Source organism: Heloderma suspectum, chromosome 1 (assembly GCF_057233095.1).
Source record: "Heloderma suspectum isolate Gila_16-S chromosome 1, 16-S_ref, whole genome shotgun sequence".
Taxonomy (NCBI): domain Eukaryota; kingdom Metazoa; phylum Chordata; class Lepidosauria; order Squamata; family Helodermatidae; genus Heloderma; species Heloderma suspectum.
In genome coordinates, this window is record NC_139458.1 from 392,735,245 (window position 1) to 392,755,104 (window position 19,860).

At 43.7% G+C, this 19,860-nt stretch overlaps 1 protein-coding gene across 1 annotated transcript; it reads right to left on the reverse strand.

Annotated features, from left to right (window-relative positions):
* Positions 1-7,512: 7,512 nt before the first annotated feature.
* On the reverse strand, positions 7,513-16,866 carry LOC146360022 (left-right determination factor 2-like). Its single transcript, XM_084832596.1, has 4 exons — positions 16,608-16,866; positions 14,215-14,458; positions 11,521-11,760; positions 7,513-10,772 (listed from the first exon to the last, which is right to left on the reverse strand). Exons 1-4 carry the CDS (start codon positions 16,852-16,854, stop codon positions 10,433-10,435), a joined length of 1,071 nt encoding a protein of 356 aa, XP_084688722.1. The 5' UTR covers positions 16,855-16,866; the 3' UTR covers positions 7,513-10,432.
* Between the last annotated feature and the right edge of the window lie 2,994 nt (positions 16,867-19,860).

A 19,860-nucleotide genomic window follows, 5' to 3' on the forward strand; every position in this document is an offset into this window, starting at 1 on the left:
TTTTAGTGCAACCTTATGCATGTTTCCTTTAAGTCCCACTGTGTTCCATAGCACTTCCTCTTCGCAGCAAGTGCGCATAGGATTGCAGCCTTAGCAAGCCTGTGAAAGTTGAAAGTGACAAGTGTTAATCTAGAATTCTAAGAGGGTGATGTTTCATCTGGGAAGGTCAATGCGTTTTTGCAAATATCCCCCGTTGCAGGTAGAGGTTTCAAGGGCCTGAAATTGTAAGCCTCATTTTTCATGATTGTATGTTGTTGCTGTTTTTAAAGAAGGTTATTTTATTTTCATTTATTTATTTATAAATGTATGAGTCTTAAATTGGCCCCCAAGATGACTTATAACTAAAAAATTTCAAAAAATACTTTAAAAACTTAAAAAACAAAAAAAGTTTAAAAGAGCACTTTTTACCTATGTATGTGGCCTAAAATTAAAGGAGAACATGTTATCATCTGAACTAGGAATGGGGAACCTGTAGCTTTTCAGATGTTATTAGACGACAGTTCCCAACAGCCCCAGCCAGTATGGCCCATGGTCAGGGCTAACGGGAGTTGTGGTCCAACTGGAGGGTCACAGGTTCCCCATCCCTGATTTAAAACATTATCATCTGTTGCAATCCTTTACCAAGCAGAGGAATAGTTTTTGGCAGAGGAAGTAATGAGAACAAAGATCAATTAATTGGTGGAGATACAGGAGCTTTTATTAATGAAGGATGGAAGGGATGTTAATTTGGAAGCCACTTATTATTGGGAATATAAGGACCGAAACAGACATTACTTTAAATGTGTGTCTAGCAGCTGTTTATTCTAGAGTAGGCACAGGGCCCCAGTCCAGATCAGAACCTGAACATGAGGGGTAGGGGGGCTTTTAAGATCCAGATTGGGAGCGCTGTGCCTACTCTAGATGAAAAACGCAACGATGACAGATACACATTTAAAGTAATGTCTGTTTTGGCCCTAAGAAAGCAAACTTTCACAGGGGGAATGGCAGCCTCTCATTGGGCAGTGTCATGGTCCAATTTGCCCACTGTATAATCCCCATAGAGACAACTGTAGTAAGAACCTAAGAAGAGCTCTGCTGAGTCAGAGACCAAAGGCCTATGTAGTCTAGCATTCTTTTCACACAGTGGCCAACCAGCCGAAGACTGGTCCTCAGACACTAGGACATGAGTGCAATAGCACCCTCCATGTTCCCCAGCAACTGGTATTGTGAGGCATACTGCCTCCGATATAGGAGGTAATATATAGTGATCACAACTAGTAGCCATAGATAACCGTTTTCCTCCATGAAATGGGTGCAGCAGAGAAGCATGTCTGTAACACGGTTAATATGGTGCAATGAGTCTGGATTTCTGTGTATGCGTCCACACAGGCTTTCAGAGCACATCGCCACACAGCAGGGTGTTGCATGCCACAGGGTCAAGAGCAAAGTTTTCTTTTCCTGTGGTGTGTGCCTCATCATGCCAGCTGCTTGGGCTTATTCTAGCACACCAGTTGAAAGGAAGGAAGAACTACTGGAAAGACAGAAGACTGTCACTTTGCACATTGGCCACTGTTTAAAAAATGGTTAACAAACCATGGGTTGTTGAAAACGCAGAGGGAACAAGCAAGTGGGCTGGGCAGAGCAGCAGAAGTGCTTCAGACTCTGGGTTGTTCGTCCTCCAACAACCCAGAGTTCTGGGTTTGGACATCATGATAAACAACCTAGGGATGAAGCGGCCCTGGGTTGTTTATTGGAGCAGCTTGGCGGCCAGAAACCAACACGCCCCCTTACTCCTGCTAGATGTTTAGCAATCCACAGTTAACAAATCATGGGTCGCTGATAATGTGTGAACCAGGTCATTGTATGCATCATGTAGATCTCTTCATGTTCACCTAGTTAAGCTGTTTGTGGGTGATTTTTGATTCCATGGTTGAGCTACCAATGGCTCTCCACCAGCAGAGAACCCTCCATGTGATGGGAGCTGTGGTAGGCCTCCAATCCATGTGTGCCCATTGTTGTTAGGCCTCTACTTAACATGGCATTGGCTGCTGTGTGTGATGATGTTTGATCTCCAGTCTAAAATGTTATTGGGATTGAGGGCTTTGCTGACGCTTTTGGATTCCCACTTCCTGTGGCTACGTGAGGGATGTTTTGTGCTTTTGTGGGATCTCCTCTGACGATCGGCAGCTCTACTTTTTGTCGAGTTTTATCTTGTGATTTCAAAAGTTTTGTAAAGGTTCTAACATTTTAAAGAGATCCATGTTGGGAAGTGAAAGTGGAGTGTTTGTGAAGGGAAGGTTTTACCTGCTTGTCTGTTCCATCTATCTGGACTGGGGAACAACACGTTTTTTAAATGCTCTAAATCACCCTTCCCTAACCCGGTGCTGTCCAAAGGTTTTGGACCACAGCTTCTGTCAGCAGCAGACAGTGAGCTGGTTTGCACGTCACAATAACCTACCATGCGGTTCACCTGCGGGGCTCCAAGATGCACACCAGCTGCCATTTTGAATATGTAAGCCCCATGGGGGAATGCCACAGCTTGACGTGTTGTATGAACCCAGACATTATGGGTTATTTGAGGGTTAATAACCCTCAGATAACCTTAGAACAACCCAGGGGTTCACATGACGTGACAAGCTGCAGCATCCATATTCAAAATGGTGGCCAGCGCGCATCTCTGAACCCCACAGGTGAATTAACCTGTGGCTTATTGTGATATGTGAACCAGACCAGTGGACAGGGATGATAGGAATCATAGTCCAAAACGTCTTGCTTAGTTTAGTTCCAATATGGTGTATCCCAGGCCAAGTAAATACACCTGCATTTACCTTTATTACGAAGTTAGGGTCACTCTGGTGTGGCTCTGATTTATTTGTTTTTTGTTTTTTGTATTGTGACCTCCAGATCTCTTGAACTGCAACTTGCATAATTCCTGACTATTGGCCATACTGGCTAGAGCTTATGGGAGCTGTAGTCCAAAACATCTGGAGATTGCCTACTCCTTTAAGGACCTGTGATCTGAGGCCAAACCACTAGGGAGGTGTGAGGGAAGACTTAGGGCACCCTTCCCCAACCTGGTGTTCTTCAGGTGTTTTTGGCTACAACTCCCATCAGTGCCAGCCAACATGATTAATGTTCAGGGATGGTCGTAACTGTAGTCCAAAACATCTGGAGGGCACCAGATCAGGGAAGACTGACTTAGGGGGATTTGTTATTTTCCCCTCTATTCTTTTGTTATTGGATTTGTAGATTTAAGGAAAGCCCACCACCTTTTTGATGTGATCGTGATATTCTCCTACATCATTTCTCCTTTGGAAACAAAAATTAAACAAATGTTCTCCTCAATATAGTGTATCATTAAAAAAAAATGTAGGAATTTTGTAACATGAATTTTTGCTCCCATCACAGTATTAGGAAATTACTCCTAAATTATTCTCCATTACATCTGGGAGAACAGCGTCACCTTAATTTAAAAGCGGGGGTGGGGGGGACATCACAATGCAGTGTGCATCATGCATTGCTGCGGTAGGCCTTGAAATCATCAGTGTACCACTTCTTTTGTCTAGCATCCCTTTTCTTCCAAAGCTCCAGCTGGTTAATTTCCACCTTGGCTAGGAAGGATGTGGATTGGGCATTTGTCTTTTGGCCTAAGCTACCAGTTAGGGGCAGCCCTGGAAAGCAAGGTGCCAGACAGCATTGCAGGGCCTTGTCCAATGAAGAGGAGGCAGCAATGAGAGGAGGAGGTGCGTCAAGTCCTGCTTGCAGCAGGAAGGTTATGGCTTTGTAATCACAGTGGGAAAGCCAAATAGCAACTCATCCAAAAACTGGGGGATTTGCTCAGAGTCAACTCTATTCATTCATTACATCAAAGAAAAAAATGTAATTAAAACAAGACTGAAGTCAAGTGACTATATCAGTCCTGGCAGCATGATGTATCTGTTAGAGAACCATTGCATGCTGTTGCGCTAATATTCATTATTTGGAATGTACCAGCAGTGTGCAAATAAATACATCCTCTTCTCCCCTACCAAAAAAGCACGCCACTGTCTCCTAAAATGGCTTACAGCCCAGTGAAAGGGTGAGTGTACAAAAACAAGACACATTTTTTTTAAAGAAGTGCAATCAAGAAACAATTTATCAGTAATCTGCCATAGCTGCACAGAATGCCTGCTCTTTATATTGCATGATCCCTGAAATATATAGAGCAGGGGTGAGCAAGTTGTGGCCCTCCAGATGTGTTGGCCTTCAACCCCCATCAACTCTCACCACTGGCTATGGCTAGTGGGAGTTGTAGGCCAAAACATCTGGGAGGCCACAAGCTTCTTACAGAATTCATTATCAAGCAAATATTTTAAAAAGCAGCCGAATTTTAGATGTATGAATAAAGCCAGGCTAGTCATAAATGGCAATGTGTTTACCCACTTCTGATGATGGCCTGTTCATAGAGATTGTAGGGATAGCAGCAATAAATAGTTGCCTACTACTATACTATACTCCTGTTACTCCTCCTCCTCCTCTACAACACACATATTTAGAGTCAACATTTTCAGTTCACAGTATGTTGTCTTCAAAGGATATGTTGGCATGGAGCAATTTTCACATGATTTGTTCTATTAAACACTTGTGAAGTTTTCAACAAATACAGTCCACTGCCCCAACTTGCTATCTATTTCCAATATATTTGTTTAGCCCTAAAGTAGTATCCTAGAAAACTTTGCTGCATGTGTTGTATCCAATGGTGTAATTCCTCCAGCAGGAGGAAACATCTGGCAGAACAGATCTCCCGCTCTCCTCTGCAGCCCTATATGCATGCCTAAGAGCTTTTCTACATGAGGCTGTTAATCAGCTGCATCTACTTTTGGTTTCATCACAGAATGGTGATCTGAACACTACATGAGGAGCGTTTCCTTTCCTGATTTCTTGCTACATAACCTCTAGGAGGTATAGTGGAATAGTGGAAATACAACTAGAGGAAATAGTGCTTTCTTGCGCTTTCACAATTAAATGCCGCACTTTTTGTGCTCTAAAAATACTCACCAAAAATGCTGGTTAGACACAGAAGCAAAACTGGAGGGTTACCACATTATCTAAAAAACCTGTAAGCCACTGTGAATAGGGAATGATGAGTGCATGATAAATGCCTCATATAGAAAAGCCCTTAAACTGCTCCAGAAGGTTACGGGACCCTGTAGTAACAGATTTGGGGGATACACGGGGGACTGCGGGAGGGGGGAGAGAATGGGAATGTCCCATCATCTGAATCTCATTATGTGAGTTGACTTCTTCTTGCTCGAGGACTGGATCCAACCCATTGTCCTTAGCCTTAGCATTATAAGAAAATGTTTTGCAACTCCTTTCATCCCTTTCACCACCATCACTATCTTTTTAAAGAGATATTCTACAGTGCAATCCTGTGCATGTCTACTCATTAGTAAGACCCATGGCATTCAGAGTGTGCATAGAATTGCTGCCAGTCCCATTGAACTCAGTGAGGTTTACTTCTGCATCAACATACCTGGGGTTGCATTCTTAATCTTTTATTTCAGTCTGTGTGCTTGCACTCTCCTGCTCACCAGTCTTCACACACAAAAAACCTCGTGCAAAAATGAAAACTGCTTCTGATTACACATCCCCACCTTTTTTTGGAATCCCTTACTATTTTTTTTAGCCCTTATTTTTATATATTTCTTTTAAATATCTGAGTCACTTTGTACTAAAAATTCCAAAATACATATTAGTGCAATACCTTTATTAGGTGTTAATAGGAAATTTTAATTTTTTTCTTATGGCCAACAAAAATATCTGTTTTATGATGGTACCTGTTTTGACCTTTGCCTTTTCTACTAAAAGTATTTGAACTGACATACCATCATAAAACCAAACTATCTCACCGATCAGGATTAAAACATTCATTCTTTGTGTGGCGTATATTTAAAGATTCAAATCAAAGATACGTGTGTGTGTGTGTGTTATTCATAACGCTAACATGGACTAAATTACAAGTGAGAGTTTTTGAATGACTGAGTTTATCTGGCTCAGTACCCCATGGTTCTGTAACTTCATTTATGTTCATGAAATTACACAGTGAAAGTGGACAAGGCATTAACTATGGTGTATGGCTTTAACAGAAATCCCAAATTGGGAGCAATGACCACAGATGGTTTCAATGAAAAACAGATGGTTTTTTCAGGTACATTAGATGAAAAGGTACAGAGTGCTGTCCTTCAAATACAAACCTTATATTGCAAGCTTGCATTCAAAGAAGGGAAAGAGTGTTTTCAAGCCCTCTTTAGTATAAGAGAACATTAGGTACCCTTTATTGGTGTCCTGTCTTGAGAACCTTGCGAATCCCTCATATGAAGGAGCAATTGGACAATGAAGGAAAGGTAGATGAAAGAAACAGAAAAATACATTTATTGCTATATGCATATTTACCTATTTCTACAGTCATTGTGTGGATCACAACAAACTCTGGCAAATTCTGAAAGAGATGGGAGTAGTCTCCTGAGAAATCTGTACGGGCGTCAAGAAGCAACAGTAAGAACCAGACATGGAACAACTGATTGGTTCAAAATTGGGAAAGGAGTACGACAAGGCTGTATATTGTCGCCCTGCTTATTTAATTTATATGCAGAGTACATCATGAGAAACGCCGGGTTGGATGAATCACAGGTCGGAATTAAGATTGCCAGGAGAATTATCAACAACCTCAGATACGCAGACGATACCACCCTAATGGCAGAAAGTGAAGAGGATCTAAAGAGCCTCTTGTTGAGGGTGAAAGTGGAGAGTGCAAAAGCTGGTTTGAAACTCAACATTAAAAAAACTAAGATCATGGCATCTGGCCCCATCACTTCCTGGCATTTAGAAGGGGAAGAAATGGAAGCAGTGACAGATTTTACTTTCTTGGGCTCCAAGATCACCGCAGACGGTGACTGTAGCCATGAAATTAAAAGACGCTTGCTCCTTGGGAGGAAAGCTATGGCAAACCTAGACAGCATAGTAAGAAGCAGAGACATCACCTTGCCGACAAAGGTTTGTATAATCAAAGCTATGGTTTTCCCAGTAGTAATGTATAGCTGTGAGAGCTGGACTGTAAGGAAGGCTGAGTGCCGAAGAATTGATGCTTTTGAACTGTGGTGCTGGAGAAGACTGTTACGAGTCCCCTGGACTGCAAGGAGGTCAAATCAGTCAATCCTAAAGGAAATCAACCCTGACTGCTCATTGGAAGGACAGATACTGAAGCTGAAGCTCAAATATTTTCGCCACCTAATGTGAAGGGAAAGCTCCCTGGAAAAGACCCTGATGCTGGGAAAGATTGAAGGCAAAAGGAGAAGGGGACTGCAGAGGATGAGACAGCTAGCTAGCATCACCAATGCAATGAGTAAGAACTTGAGCACACTCCGGGAGAGAGCGGAGGACAGGAAGGCCTGGTGTGCTATGGTCCATGGGGTCACAAAAAGTCGGACACAACTTAACGACTGAACAACAACAGTCATTTAGAAAAATATATTTACCTGGTGTCATTGTGTGACCATTCAAATTATTATTTTATTAATTAATTAAAGAATTTAAAAACTACCTTTCAGGGCACATTGCCCTCACAAGACAACATTCAAGAAACTCATAACAAAATATAATACTATATAAAATCACAGATTGAAACCACACTATACCCCTTTTTAAAAAGGAGCAACAATTAGTCAAAGTGTAGCACTTAATTCAAGGCAGATCAAAATTATAAAAATGTCTTAAAAGTTCTCTTGAAAATTAATAGTGATGGGCTGTGCTTATTTCATAGGGGAGGGAATTCCATAAATGAATATACTTTTCCACAAAAAGGCCAATAATCGGACTTTCGCATGACCCAATATCCCACCATGGGTTATTTAATCCACAGTGAGGCTGCAGCATGTGCAGCCGCCATTTTGAATATGCCACCCCTGCTCAGGGGGTGTTGTGTTGTGTGAACCAGGCAAGTGTGGGTTATGTGAGGGTTAAACAACCCTCACATAACCCATGGCCTGTTTTGTTTAACCCTTGCATAACCCATGTTTGCTGGGTTTGCACAACACCCGAGTTTAGTTAAATAAGCCATGATGAGCTCCGGTGTGTTGTCTGAACCCAGTCACTGTGAAGCCTATTTTTTTTATTAATCAACTTTAGTATCTGTGGCCCAAAAAGCACTTTATCCAGGAGAGGGGAAGCAGTTCTGGGCCACTTTCATAAATAATAATTATTACACATAGCATTGATAGAGCATTTCAGATGAATTGACCTGGTTCACATGATCAAACAGCCCCCCCATGGCTTATTTACGCCACAGTGGACTGCAGTGCGGTGTGAGCAGGTGGCCATTTTGAATATTCAAGCCACAACCATGGCTTGCCATTACATCCAAACCCAGCAAAGGTAGGTTGTTGCCATGGTTAACAAACCACCCAGAACCATGGGCTGTCTTAGGATTGTCGGTGGTTTGTTAACCATGCCAACAACCCAAGCCCACCAGCTTCAGATGTCACAACAATCCGTGGTCATGGCATGAATATTCAAAAGTCAGCTGGCATGCGCTGGCACGACCCACAACCCACTGTGGCTTAAACAAGCCACGATGGGCTGCAATGATCATACAAACTGATCTATGTCTCAGTAAACCTTTAAACAACCCTAAAAGGTAGGCCAATATTATTATTCCCCACACACTGCAGACAGGGAGTCAAGACACAGTAGTTTGCCAAAGGCCACCTAGCCAGTTCATGGCAGAGGTGAGATTTGAACTAGGGACTTTCTGGTTCACAGCTCAGTTTCTTAACTACTATGTTACACTGGCTCTCTTCTCCCAGAAATGCTGTGACACACAGGTGCATGATAGTTCCAGCATCAGACTGACTAGACAGCTCATCTAAACAACTCAGGGAAGATGCCATAGTAATGGGCCATAGCTGTCTGTGCTCAGAATAACCTCCTCCAGCGGCACCAGTCTGCTGCATGAAGGGAAGGGCAGAGACACACCATTGCCAATGACAGCTGCCTCATCTGCACTTCAGCTGGGATCAGGTCCATATTCCAGCACTGGGGCCTGAAGAACTGACCTGTGAACTCCTACCTCAATCCAGTGGCTCATAAGACTGGGAATGTTGTGGTATGTCTACAAAATAAATAAAATATGCCAATGACCATTTTCTGACAATAGTTTGGACAGTTAACATCTCTCTCTAGAAGAGAGAGTTTTCAACATTCTGTCACGTTCTAGTGCAACCAAGGAACAAACATCACGATGAGGCCATGCAGATGCAGGGCTGGGCTCTATGCAGCTGAGACCAGTGTTGATTCTCAGTGGCTGAGGACAGATAGATTCCAATGCCCACCCCAAGTTGTGTCACTGAGTACACCTCTTTACCTTTCCCCATGGGGGTGATTAGCAGCCATTCACTTCTACAGGAGAAAGTGACACTGCACCTGGGGACACTGTTGTAGTGAGGGTAAATCTGTCTTCCGTCCCTGACAGAGATCCTCTGGAAGGCACAATATGAGTCTGCTTGTGCGTGTGAACTTCATCCTGTAATGGTCCTTGCCCTAAAGAGGCCTACTGTCCACACAGATCCCCCCCAGCGCCAGCTCCATGTTTGTTTGAGGAGCCTTGAGCAAGACACCCTCACCAGGCCCCCGCTCTCAGGGAGTCCCCTTTCTCAGTACCATTGTCACCAGCTGCTATTCCTCCTCCTCCCCTTTCTCATCATTGCTTCCCCCTTTGACTGGCAAAAAGCCAAAGAGCAAGCAGGCAGTGGTATCTACTGCTCCTCCTTCTCACCACCACCACGAGAGGCAGGTGAACAAGCAGGCTGCAGTCTTCGAGGAGAAGCAATTCTGGGGGGCTCTCGTCAATGGGCCTCTGCTGGGGTGTGTGCCTTTGGCAGGTGCCCAATAATGCCTACCTTTGACCCGGGCTCTGCTCCCAGCAATGCTAATGATACACATTTTGTTAGTAAAAAGAACATAAGAACTGGCATGAAGGGACAGTGATATGGACAACTCTCAACTAGCATTAACAAACTGTTGTGGAATTTGGTATCACATTTCACACTGTTGCTCTGCCATAGAAAACGGAAGCCCAGTAAAAACTCAGTAGAATACACGCAAGCTGCTCTGTGGTACTGAATTCTATTATTTTGGCCTCTTGTGGAAAAGTCCAAATTGAAACGACCTCCATTTGTGGCGGCACAGTTTTATTCCTTTGGTGAAAGAGGAACAGCACAGAACAATGCTATGAATGTGCTCAAAAAACAAGCAGCCTAATTCAATATGCCACAGGTGATGTGTGGTCAGGATTAAGAGCGCTAAGATCCTTGGCTGCACTGACAAGTCAGAAAAGAGTGCCCTGCAGCTGGGCCACCTTTTGCACCCCTGCTAGAACTACCAGTACTAGTCTCTGCATGTTTGTGTCTGTGCGGGGCTAGACCACTGCTATATTGTCCATGATGCAGCCACATTTTTCAACAATCATGTTGGGGAACTCTGCCACCTCAATTTCTGTGTAGTTTCCTTTCTTGACAAGATACATCATGGGAAGTGGAGAACTCTGTACCACTGCACAGGTTCTCTCTCCATAGCCAAAGTGGTGCGGCAAGTTCTTGGGCTGCCGGCAGCCACCCATGCAGCGGTAAGCCTGGTAGCCAGCTGGCTCAATAATCCAATACTGAGTCCAGGTAAGCTCTCGGAAATTGATGTAATGTTCTTGTCGGCAGCAGATGGCCTTCTCTGTCAAGGTTCCTTTGTTACAGTCCCCAGGTCCTCTGTCAAAAAGAAAAACCAATCATTTTATGTTTATTTTATTTATTTTTTATTTTATTGCATTTATACCCCGCCTTTTTTTTCCTCTTGCAAGGAACCCAAGGCGGCTTACATTATCCACCTCCTCTCCATTTTATCCTCACAACAACAACCCTGTGAGGTGGGTTGGGCTGAGAGTCTGTGACTGGCCCAAAGTCACCCAGTGAGCTTCCATGGCCGAGTGGGGACTAGAACCCGGATCTCCCAGCTCCTAGTCCAACACCCTTGCCACTACACCACACACTGGCCCTGAGATGGGGAATCAGGACACACTGGAAAGAGCTGAGCTACTATTTATTTATTACTTTTCTATACCACCCAATAGCTGAAACTCTTTTGAGTAAACATGGTTCATAGAATCATAGAATCGTAGGGTTGGAAGTGGCCTACAAGACCATCGAGTCCAACCCCCTGCTCAATGCAGGAATCCAAGTCAGAGCATCCCTAAAAGATGGCTGTCCAGCCTCGTCTTGAACACCTCCAGTGTGCGAGAGCCCACCATCTCCCTAGGTAATTGGTTCCATTGTCGTATTGCTCTAACAGTCAGGACGTTTTTCCTGATGTTCAGCCGAATCTGGCTTCCTGTAACTTGAGCCCATTATTCGTGTTCAGATTGGGTTTAACTATCTAACCTTTACCTGATATTTTCATCTTTATGAAAGGATAGTAAAACTACAAGGGGTCACCATGTGGTTACAGTTTGAGACTTACCCATATATTTCCAGGTTGAGAGTGTAAAGCACCAACTCAGGTTTTCCCAGTGCCTTATCCGAAGGGTCCTGAGATGTAAAGCGCACAACTTTGGCCATTTCAGAGGCATAGCTGCCTACCCTTTCTCCTTCAATCCAGATCTCCAGGAGTATTGGCCCTGGCTTCTTTGCTTTTAGCCAAAAATGCACAGCTTGGGTGACGTCGAAATTCCTCCAGCCAGACTCCATAACTGGAACTAACCTAAATAAGAAAATGGATTAACAATGGAGATACAGCCTGGAATGTCTGAGGTATAAAAACACATGTATGCAGTGGTGCAGCCAGGTGATTTTAGACTCTGGCTTTAATGACTTGGTGGCGGGGTGGCGGGCACTTTAGAGGACTTTGTGGATTACTTTAGTTGTGAAGTACACAACTAACATTTCTCTTCCCCCTGACTGCCATTCCATACTTTACAACTACATTCCTTATAGTGTAGAACAGCCTTCCCCAACCTGGTGCCCTCCAGATGTGTTGGGCTACAACTCCCAGCATATTCCAGCCAGCATTGTAGTCCAATACATCTGGAGGGCACCAGGTTGGGGAAGGCTGGTGTAGAATGTTTGCCAACCCTGCTAAAAAACATAATAATACTCTGAGCATGTGCAGTTTTGCATTGTAAGCTCACTTAAATCATAGTATCATCATGACTACAAGAATAAAATGGAGTTTGCTCCTGCTGCCCTCTAGGTGGTCACTGAAAATCAGGCGGAGGTACCTTCCCTGAGCCGAGCCCGCTGCCAATGGAAGGCACACACCCTGGACCCAACCCAATGCATTTAACCTAGCATGCAGTTTGTTCCTGGTACGACACCTGGTACAGCAGTTGTGCATTTGGTATATTGACTGTGCCACAGTTCTAGACAGATATGTAGAGGCATTGAAAACACAGCTTCACCTGCTAGCTGGGTGCCAGCTGAAGCAATCATTGCTTTACTGTATGCCAAACTGCTCTTGGTTTTGTTTAGCTGCAATCGTGCATTAAATTTTAGTACTGTCTGGGCTAGATGTTTTATTGCTGGTGTATGTTGCTTTGATTAATTTTTGCTGTTTGATCATTGAATGGGATTTTATTATATGGGATTTTATTGTGTGAGCTGCCTTGTTGGGAGGGCTTTCGCGCTTAAAGGCGATGGAGAAATATCTTAAATAGAATACATAAATTGTGACTGCATGGATATACTGAGCCCATTCCCATTTGGTTGTATGAACTTACTTTTTTTAATGGATAATATTAAAAGTACTGCAGTATTAGCCACAACTTTAGCCAGGGGCTCTGATTTGGAGTAGCACTCCTGTGCAGTGCAAGCATGGGGTTTTCGAGGGCCTTTGGGCAAGACACCTTCAATGGGCCTCCTTCTTCAGTGAGTCTGCCTTCTCAGCGCCATTGTCACCAGCTGCTCTCATTCCTCATCCTCTTTCTCATCATTGCTACCATTTGCCTGCTTGACAGGCAGAGAGCCAGTGAGCAAGGAGGCCGTGGCATCTACTCCTCCTCCTTCTCACCACCAGTGTCGTCTGGGCCAGACCAAGAGGCAGGTGAGCAAGCAGGTTGTGATGGTGAAGAGTAGGAGCGATTCCAGAGGGCTCTTGTCAGTGGGACCGTTAGGATGTGGGCCTTTGGCAGGTGCCCAACCAAGCCTACTCTTGATGCCAACCCTGCAGTGCAGCATCATGGACAGCTGTGTGTATATCCTCAAGGTGACTTGAGAACTGTCCCTGACAAGGTAACCACTACATTGTAGTGAACAGGATGCCCGCGCTTGTGTGGGAACTCAGTGGGCTGGTTCGCATGATTGCCACAGACCTCCATGGCTTATTAAGCCATGGTAGGATGCGGTGCGTGCCAGCTGCCCTTTGGAATATTCAAGCCACTGCGGGCAGTCGCCGTGGTTCATTGTGTCATGTGAACCCGGGGGTGGTGGTGAGAAACTGGCAAGGGTTAAATAACCCTTGCATAACCCATGGGCTGTTCTTGGGCACCTAAACAACAATAGTGTGAACTGGCCCACTGACATCAATGGGACTTACTCCCAAGTAAGTGAGTGGAGGATTGCAGCCTTAATGTTGCCCAAATGTTGATTTCTCTTATTTAAGGCAGATGGATATTTCAGCACATGATGGAAGCAGGAATCATATGAGTTATCTATCACATGCAAGTTAGCAACATTGAATTAGAGTAGACACAGAAATGCCATTTAGGGAAGGCTGGGATGGTGTGTGGGGCAAGTCCTCACTCTTCTGGATTATGTTTCAGACCCGATATGATCATTCCTCAAGAGAAACTATACGAAGGGCTGGATGTGCCTGATCTTGTCTGATCTCAGAAGCTAAGCAGGGTCAGCCCTGGTTAGTACTTGGATGGGAGACCGCCTGGCAATCAGGCTTCCTGCACTGAGCAGGGGGTTGGACTTGATGGTCTTGTAGGCCCCTTCCAACCCTATGATTCTATATGTTTATGATTATGAAGTTTAAAACCCTAAAATATTCTTAAAACACATGCTGCTCTGTTTTGTTTGTTTGCAATTTTAAGTAGGAAAGAAGTCTTATATTTTGCTGGGAATTTTGCCTTCTTCCTCTGAATCTACATCATTGACTATAGTAGCATTCAAGTGCACTTTTCCTGAGCCAGTCGACTGGTCTCTTCAATCGTACCTGGAATCAATCAAAGAGGTCCGGTTGGTGCCATTCTCCTGAAGCTGCACCCAGTACACGCTCACCCTGGCATTCATGACCGGCCTCTGAGACGGCCTGCTTGGCAGGTGTTTCCTCTCCAGGGGCTTTTTGAAAAGCTTCAGCTCAGCCATGGTGACTTCACTGTTTTCTGGTATCCTGCCTTCCATGTCGAAGATCAGATTCTGACGGGTGGCATCCGAATAGAGAACATCTCCTGAAATATCTGTGTGCATTTGGGAACAGCAGAAAGTTCATCATAGTTTCCACCTCCCACTGAAGAAAAAAGCAATAATGCTATACTTCCATGTTGCATTACATACAGCCTTCCCCAAGCCGGCGCCCTCCAGATGTGTTGGACTACAACTCCCATCATTTCCCATCATTTCCAGCCAGCAGGGCATGGACTTTGGTGGCTGGTGATGATATGGGTTGTAGTCCAACACATTTGGAGGGTGTCTGGTTGGGAAAGGCTGCATTTTTAGAACATGCATCCCTTGGTGCTCGGGAAGGCGTTCTCTTTTCTAATGTGCCATCAGGTCGGCCTGGTCCTCCTTCATATGCTACCCAGCAGATAAAGGAAAGAGAGTGTAAGTCTTAAGCTTTAAGATGCTATTTTCCAGTTCAGGACACTGATCTCTGGGTTCTGCATAACAGATAACAGAGGAAAGGGTTTAAGGCTCGGGCGTGCTGAGAACTGTAGGACTTTTTGCTTGTCTAAACATGCATAGGATGGCAGCGTAAGTCAAACACTTGGGAAACAGCACTATTTATAAGAATAGCTGAGCAATGGGAGAAGCTGCCTAATGAAGTTGTACAGTCAACTTGAGGAGGAAGAGGAAGAGGAGGAAGAGCTTTGTGGTTACTTCATTTGTTGGAAACCTGTTCCAGTGCATGCAGTGCACATCCAGTCCCTAGCATTCCTCTAACTTCATCCTGCACTGCAGCTCTCTTTCCCCCGCCCCTCTTTCACACACACTACAGGTGCTAAAAAAATATGCATCAGTGTGGTCTGGGTCAACTGCACAGCAGGAATCCTATTTCGGTTCAGTGAAAAGGGCACCTGCTTTCCCCCCCAGCCCCTTTCCTTCATACAGTGTTTCCTGAGTTACTAGTTTAGTACCCAAACACTGAACGGAGATCATGTAATGTTGCCCTCTGGACATTCCCTCAGGGAAGAGAATTGTACTCTAAATCAGCCTTCACCAACCTGGTGCTCTCCAGATTTGTTGGACTACAACTCCACTCACCCCAGCCGGCATGGTCAATTAGCATACTGGCTGCGGATGATGGCAGCTGTAGTCCAACACATTCAGGGGGGCACCCGGTCCCCTCCTGAAGCCTTTCCAGTGGACAGCCATGTACTACATAGGTACTGCTGAAAAACATTGCATGCAAGCTGAATGTTAGCACATTCCTCACTCTTCCTTGGTTGTTGGGAAATGGTATAGTTCAGCTCACCACATAGCTGGAGACCACAAATGTGTAGAACCATAATGTAGGATCTAAAAACAAAAACAGCAACTATACAGTAAGTGGTTGCCTTATTTCCCCTTCATTGTATTCCTATTTTAAACATTCCACTTGTTTTTAAAAGTACAAATAGAATTAGCAGAAACAGGCTACAATCCTGTACATGCTTACCTGAGAATAAGTCCCACTGAACTCATTAAGACTTACTTTTGAGTAGACATGCATAGGATTGAGCTGTCAGACTCCAACCCAACACACCTTTACTTGGGAATAAGTCCCTTGGACCCACCAAATCTTACTTCTGAGTAAACACATTTTGGATTGTGCTGCATGTAAGGAAAGTGATGCCAATTTATCTTGTGAAAAGTTAATTTCTAACAGATTCAATGTCTGACTACTATGCCTGGTTTAAATAGTGGAGGCTGGTGGCTCCAATGTCAGTAGGGTGGTGAATTCACTCTGGGTTTCAGTCAGAACTTTAAAGGAGCTATTCAAGGTGCAAAGCAGTGGATCCACTACCCCACTGACATTGGGGTCACCAGCCTCCACTGAGTTTAAATATGGCAATATAATGATATAATGCAATGGAAAATTATTCAAGAGGCATAACATTTCCTGAAATCAATCTTGTCATGCTTTAATTGTTAAGCAAGCCTTTTCACACACCACCACCTTATCATCCCTTTGATGACAAATATTTTATATATACAGAAAAATTGCAAGCTGCAAATGTAATCTTTGGGTATACATTTGGCTCTCGATGTCTCAGAGACTTCATCTCAGTGATTTGCACTTAGTTTATGAAACAGGTGAAATCTATGAAGTCTCAGAGAAGACATGGCTTTCCATTTAGGGCTGAGGGTTTGCTTTGAATTCCCTGTAAGAATCGCAGCGATGTTTACCTGCATTGCCTGGAATTCCTCTCAGGATCCCGGCTAGACTTGGCAGTGCCCTCCGCTTCACTCGGTGACGCTTCAGCATGGAAATGTATTTATTCCTTATATTCTGTGGAATGATCAAATTCTCCAGGTCGGTCCTCTGAAAGGTGGGGACTTCAGGAAGCCCTAATTTTTCCAGCAATATCTGCTCGAGACCTTTCTGGGTAAATCCACTGGCAGTGGCAGCTATGAAGAGGGCACAGGTTATCATCCAGGCCCACCTAAGGCTCATGGCCATCCTTTGCCTATCAATCAAACGTGGGGGAAAGTCCCTTAAATCTCCCTCCTCGGCGCAAGCTGTTCTTGGCAGAGAAGAGAATGCTCTGTGAGGCTGCAAGCTGCCTGAATGGGAAGGAGAACTACTCCGATGGCTTTATATAGCGAGTCTGATACCACAGGCATAACAAATTCCACAAGCCGAAGTGAGGCTGAGGACTGGAAGTGTTACATCCCCTTTGATATAACCAAGCAATAGTAACACCTCCCAGTGCTGTAAACATAATCCAGGAATATTTAGAACATCGTGTGTTCCAAAACCTCTCAGTGAACCAAAATATAAACATCTCAGGCCTGCTTCATTCATCGTATTTCCCCACTCATCTGCCTGAGACACTCTCCCCTACACAAGGAAAACATGTGGACAGGATGATGTTTGAAGTGTGTTGCTGCAACGGTTTTTCCTCCAGTAAATATATGGGTTTGGTATGTGGGTGGGTATTGTTAAGTCACTTTGATTTCTACTATTATTAGATCCTGCTTCATAAACCAGCAAACGTTGCACAAAAGTCTTGTGGATTCCAATGAAAAGACGACAATTTTCAAAGTGACTAACCGTGCAATTCTATGCATGTCTACTCAGATATAAACCAAGGAGGCTTACTCCCAGGTAAGTGGCTATAGGATTGCAACCTAAACTGCATTTCTGCAGGGTACAAATCTTATGGTGTACACATACATCACCAACACACTCAACTCAACATGTCTCATGCAGAAGGCAAGGATATCTTCCAGAGCTTTTGTGATAAAGATGGAGCAGATTATAATGTATCAGGCAATTTTTTAAAAAATGAGTCTCCTAACAAGAGATATTAAAATAATATTCTCCAGAATAATCTTTCTAGTCCAAATATTTTCTTTAACCGAGTTTGTGAATTATAACTACATTGTTGCTGTCAAATAGGCATTAATTATAACACTTTGGTGGTTTATCTCCTTGAACCAGAGAGGGTATTTTTGAATTTTAGGTGTCTAAAAATATACAGATGGAGCATTTTTAAAAGGCTATTTGCATGATTTTTATTATGGCCTCCTGTAATTTTAAGTATAGTATGTGAGGTTTATTTTAAGCTGTATTGTGTATGCCTTGTTGCTGTCTGAAATGTAATGGGTTGTTTTTTCAGGAATGAAGCCTGTAAAATCTCATTACTCCAGTAACACCAATTATTGCAGATGATGACTGCCTTTGAGTAGGGGCAAACTTAAGATGAATGGACTTCTTTCCTGTGGAGTTATTGTTTCGGAAAGTTTAACTTGTTTGCCTCTCTGGTATCTCCATTTATACAAATCAGAGAGCTGTCAACAAAAAAGTTTCTCCAAGTGCAAGGCTATATTGAAAAATAAGAACATAAAAAGAGGCCTGCAGGATCAGACCAAAGGCCTATTTAGTCCAGCATCCTGTTTGCCACATAGGCCAGCCAGATACCCCACTGGCCAGCCAGATGCTCAAGGGAAGCCCATGAGGAGGGCATGAGGCAATAGCTTTTTCCTACTGTTGTTCCCCAGCAATTGCTATTTGGGGGCATGTTGCCTCTGATTCTAGAGGTAGCATCTACCAATCATGACTAGTAGCCATTGATAGCTTTATCCCCCATGAATATGTCTAATCCCCTTTTAAAGCCATCTAAGTAGCAAAATCCATAGTGTATGTGTTGAATCTCCATTCAGCTTCATTGGATGACCCCGGCTTTTGATATCATGAGAGAGGGAGAAAAACATTTCCACTTTCTCTACAACATGCAGTTTTATAAACCTCTGTCACGTCCCTTTCAGAGATGCAGCCACCAGAGCTGGACACAGTATTCCAAGCGTGGTCACACCTTAGTTTGTACAAAAGCATTATAATACTGGCAGTTTTATTTTTGGTCCTTTCCTATGGATCTTTTGCATAGAATTTGCCTTTTCCACAGCTGCTGCACACTAGGTCAATGTTTTCACTGAGCTGTCCACTACAACACCAAGATATCTTTCTTGATCAGTCACAGCTAGCTCAGATCCTATCAGTGTATATGTAAAGTTAGGTTTTTTGTTTTGTTCTTTGCCCCAGTGTGCCTCATTTTATACTTACTTACATTGAACTGCATTTGCCATTTTCATGGCCATTCACTCAATTTGGAGAAATCCTTTAGAATTTTTTGCTATCTTTGTTTTTACTATCCTGCTGTGCATCAGAATCCATGTGCATACCAGAATCTCTGTATATTTCCTAGTACTGCTGGATTGAGACTATGACAGGCATATGGGGCACTCCAGTGAAATCAAGGAATTTCTTTCTAGATCATGATTGAGATCTAAAGCCCTGAATGCATGGGGACTTCCTATTCTCTTTGAAGGCATTGGCTATGAAGGTGAATACTTTGCTTTTCTAGGATTACTACCTTTATTTTAAGATCCTAAGGGAGGAGCAGGCAACCAGGCATCCTCCAGATATTTTGGATTACAAGTCCCATAATCCCTGGCAATTCACCATTCTGGCTGGGGCTTATGGGAGCTGTAGTCCAAAACATCTGAAAGTCACCAGGTTGCCTACCCCACCCTAATGAATATGATATTAAAAATAAGAAGGACCTGTGCATTAAACAAAAAAGCAGGTAGGTCAAAAAGCATCCAGGTGGGGAATGCCAGATCCCCCATGCACTCTCCCTTGTGCTGTGAAGTGAAGCATCAACTAGAATAGGGAAGCCTCTGTTTCAACATCAGAGCTGCTGAATTACACTTATTATGTGCATAGGGTGAGGAATGCAGGATTAAAGAGACCATGTTACATTAGTTTCAGATATTTATTTATGAGGCTGTCCATAACATTACACAGCCAACCATTTCTTACACAGATTGCCGTTCTTGATCCAACCCTCATCCTTGCACAGAAGTGACCTGGGCATGCAAGTGTGTAAACATCTCTGTGTCCACCACCAGGGTGTGCAGTGGTTCCATACTGCTC

Excerpts from the sequence above, each read along its gene's own strand:
- LOC146360022 (XM_084832596.1), bottom strand. The coding sequence starts at position 16,854 with ATGATAACCTGTGCCCTCTTCATAGCTGCCACTGCCAGTGGATTTACC. Across the intron at positions 14,459-16,607 it reads AGGAATTCCAGGCAATGCAG|ATATTTCAGGAGATGTTCTC; the intron begins GTAAACATCGCT and ends AAATGCACACAG. Across the intron at positions 10,773-11,520 it reads CTCAACCTGGAAATATATGG|AGGACCTGGGGACTGTAACA; the intron begins GTAAGTCTCAAA and ends TCTTTTTGACAG.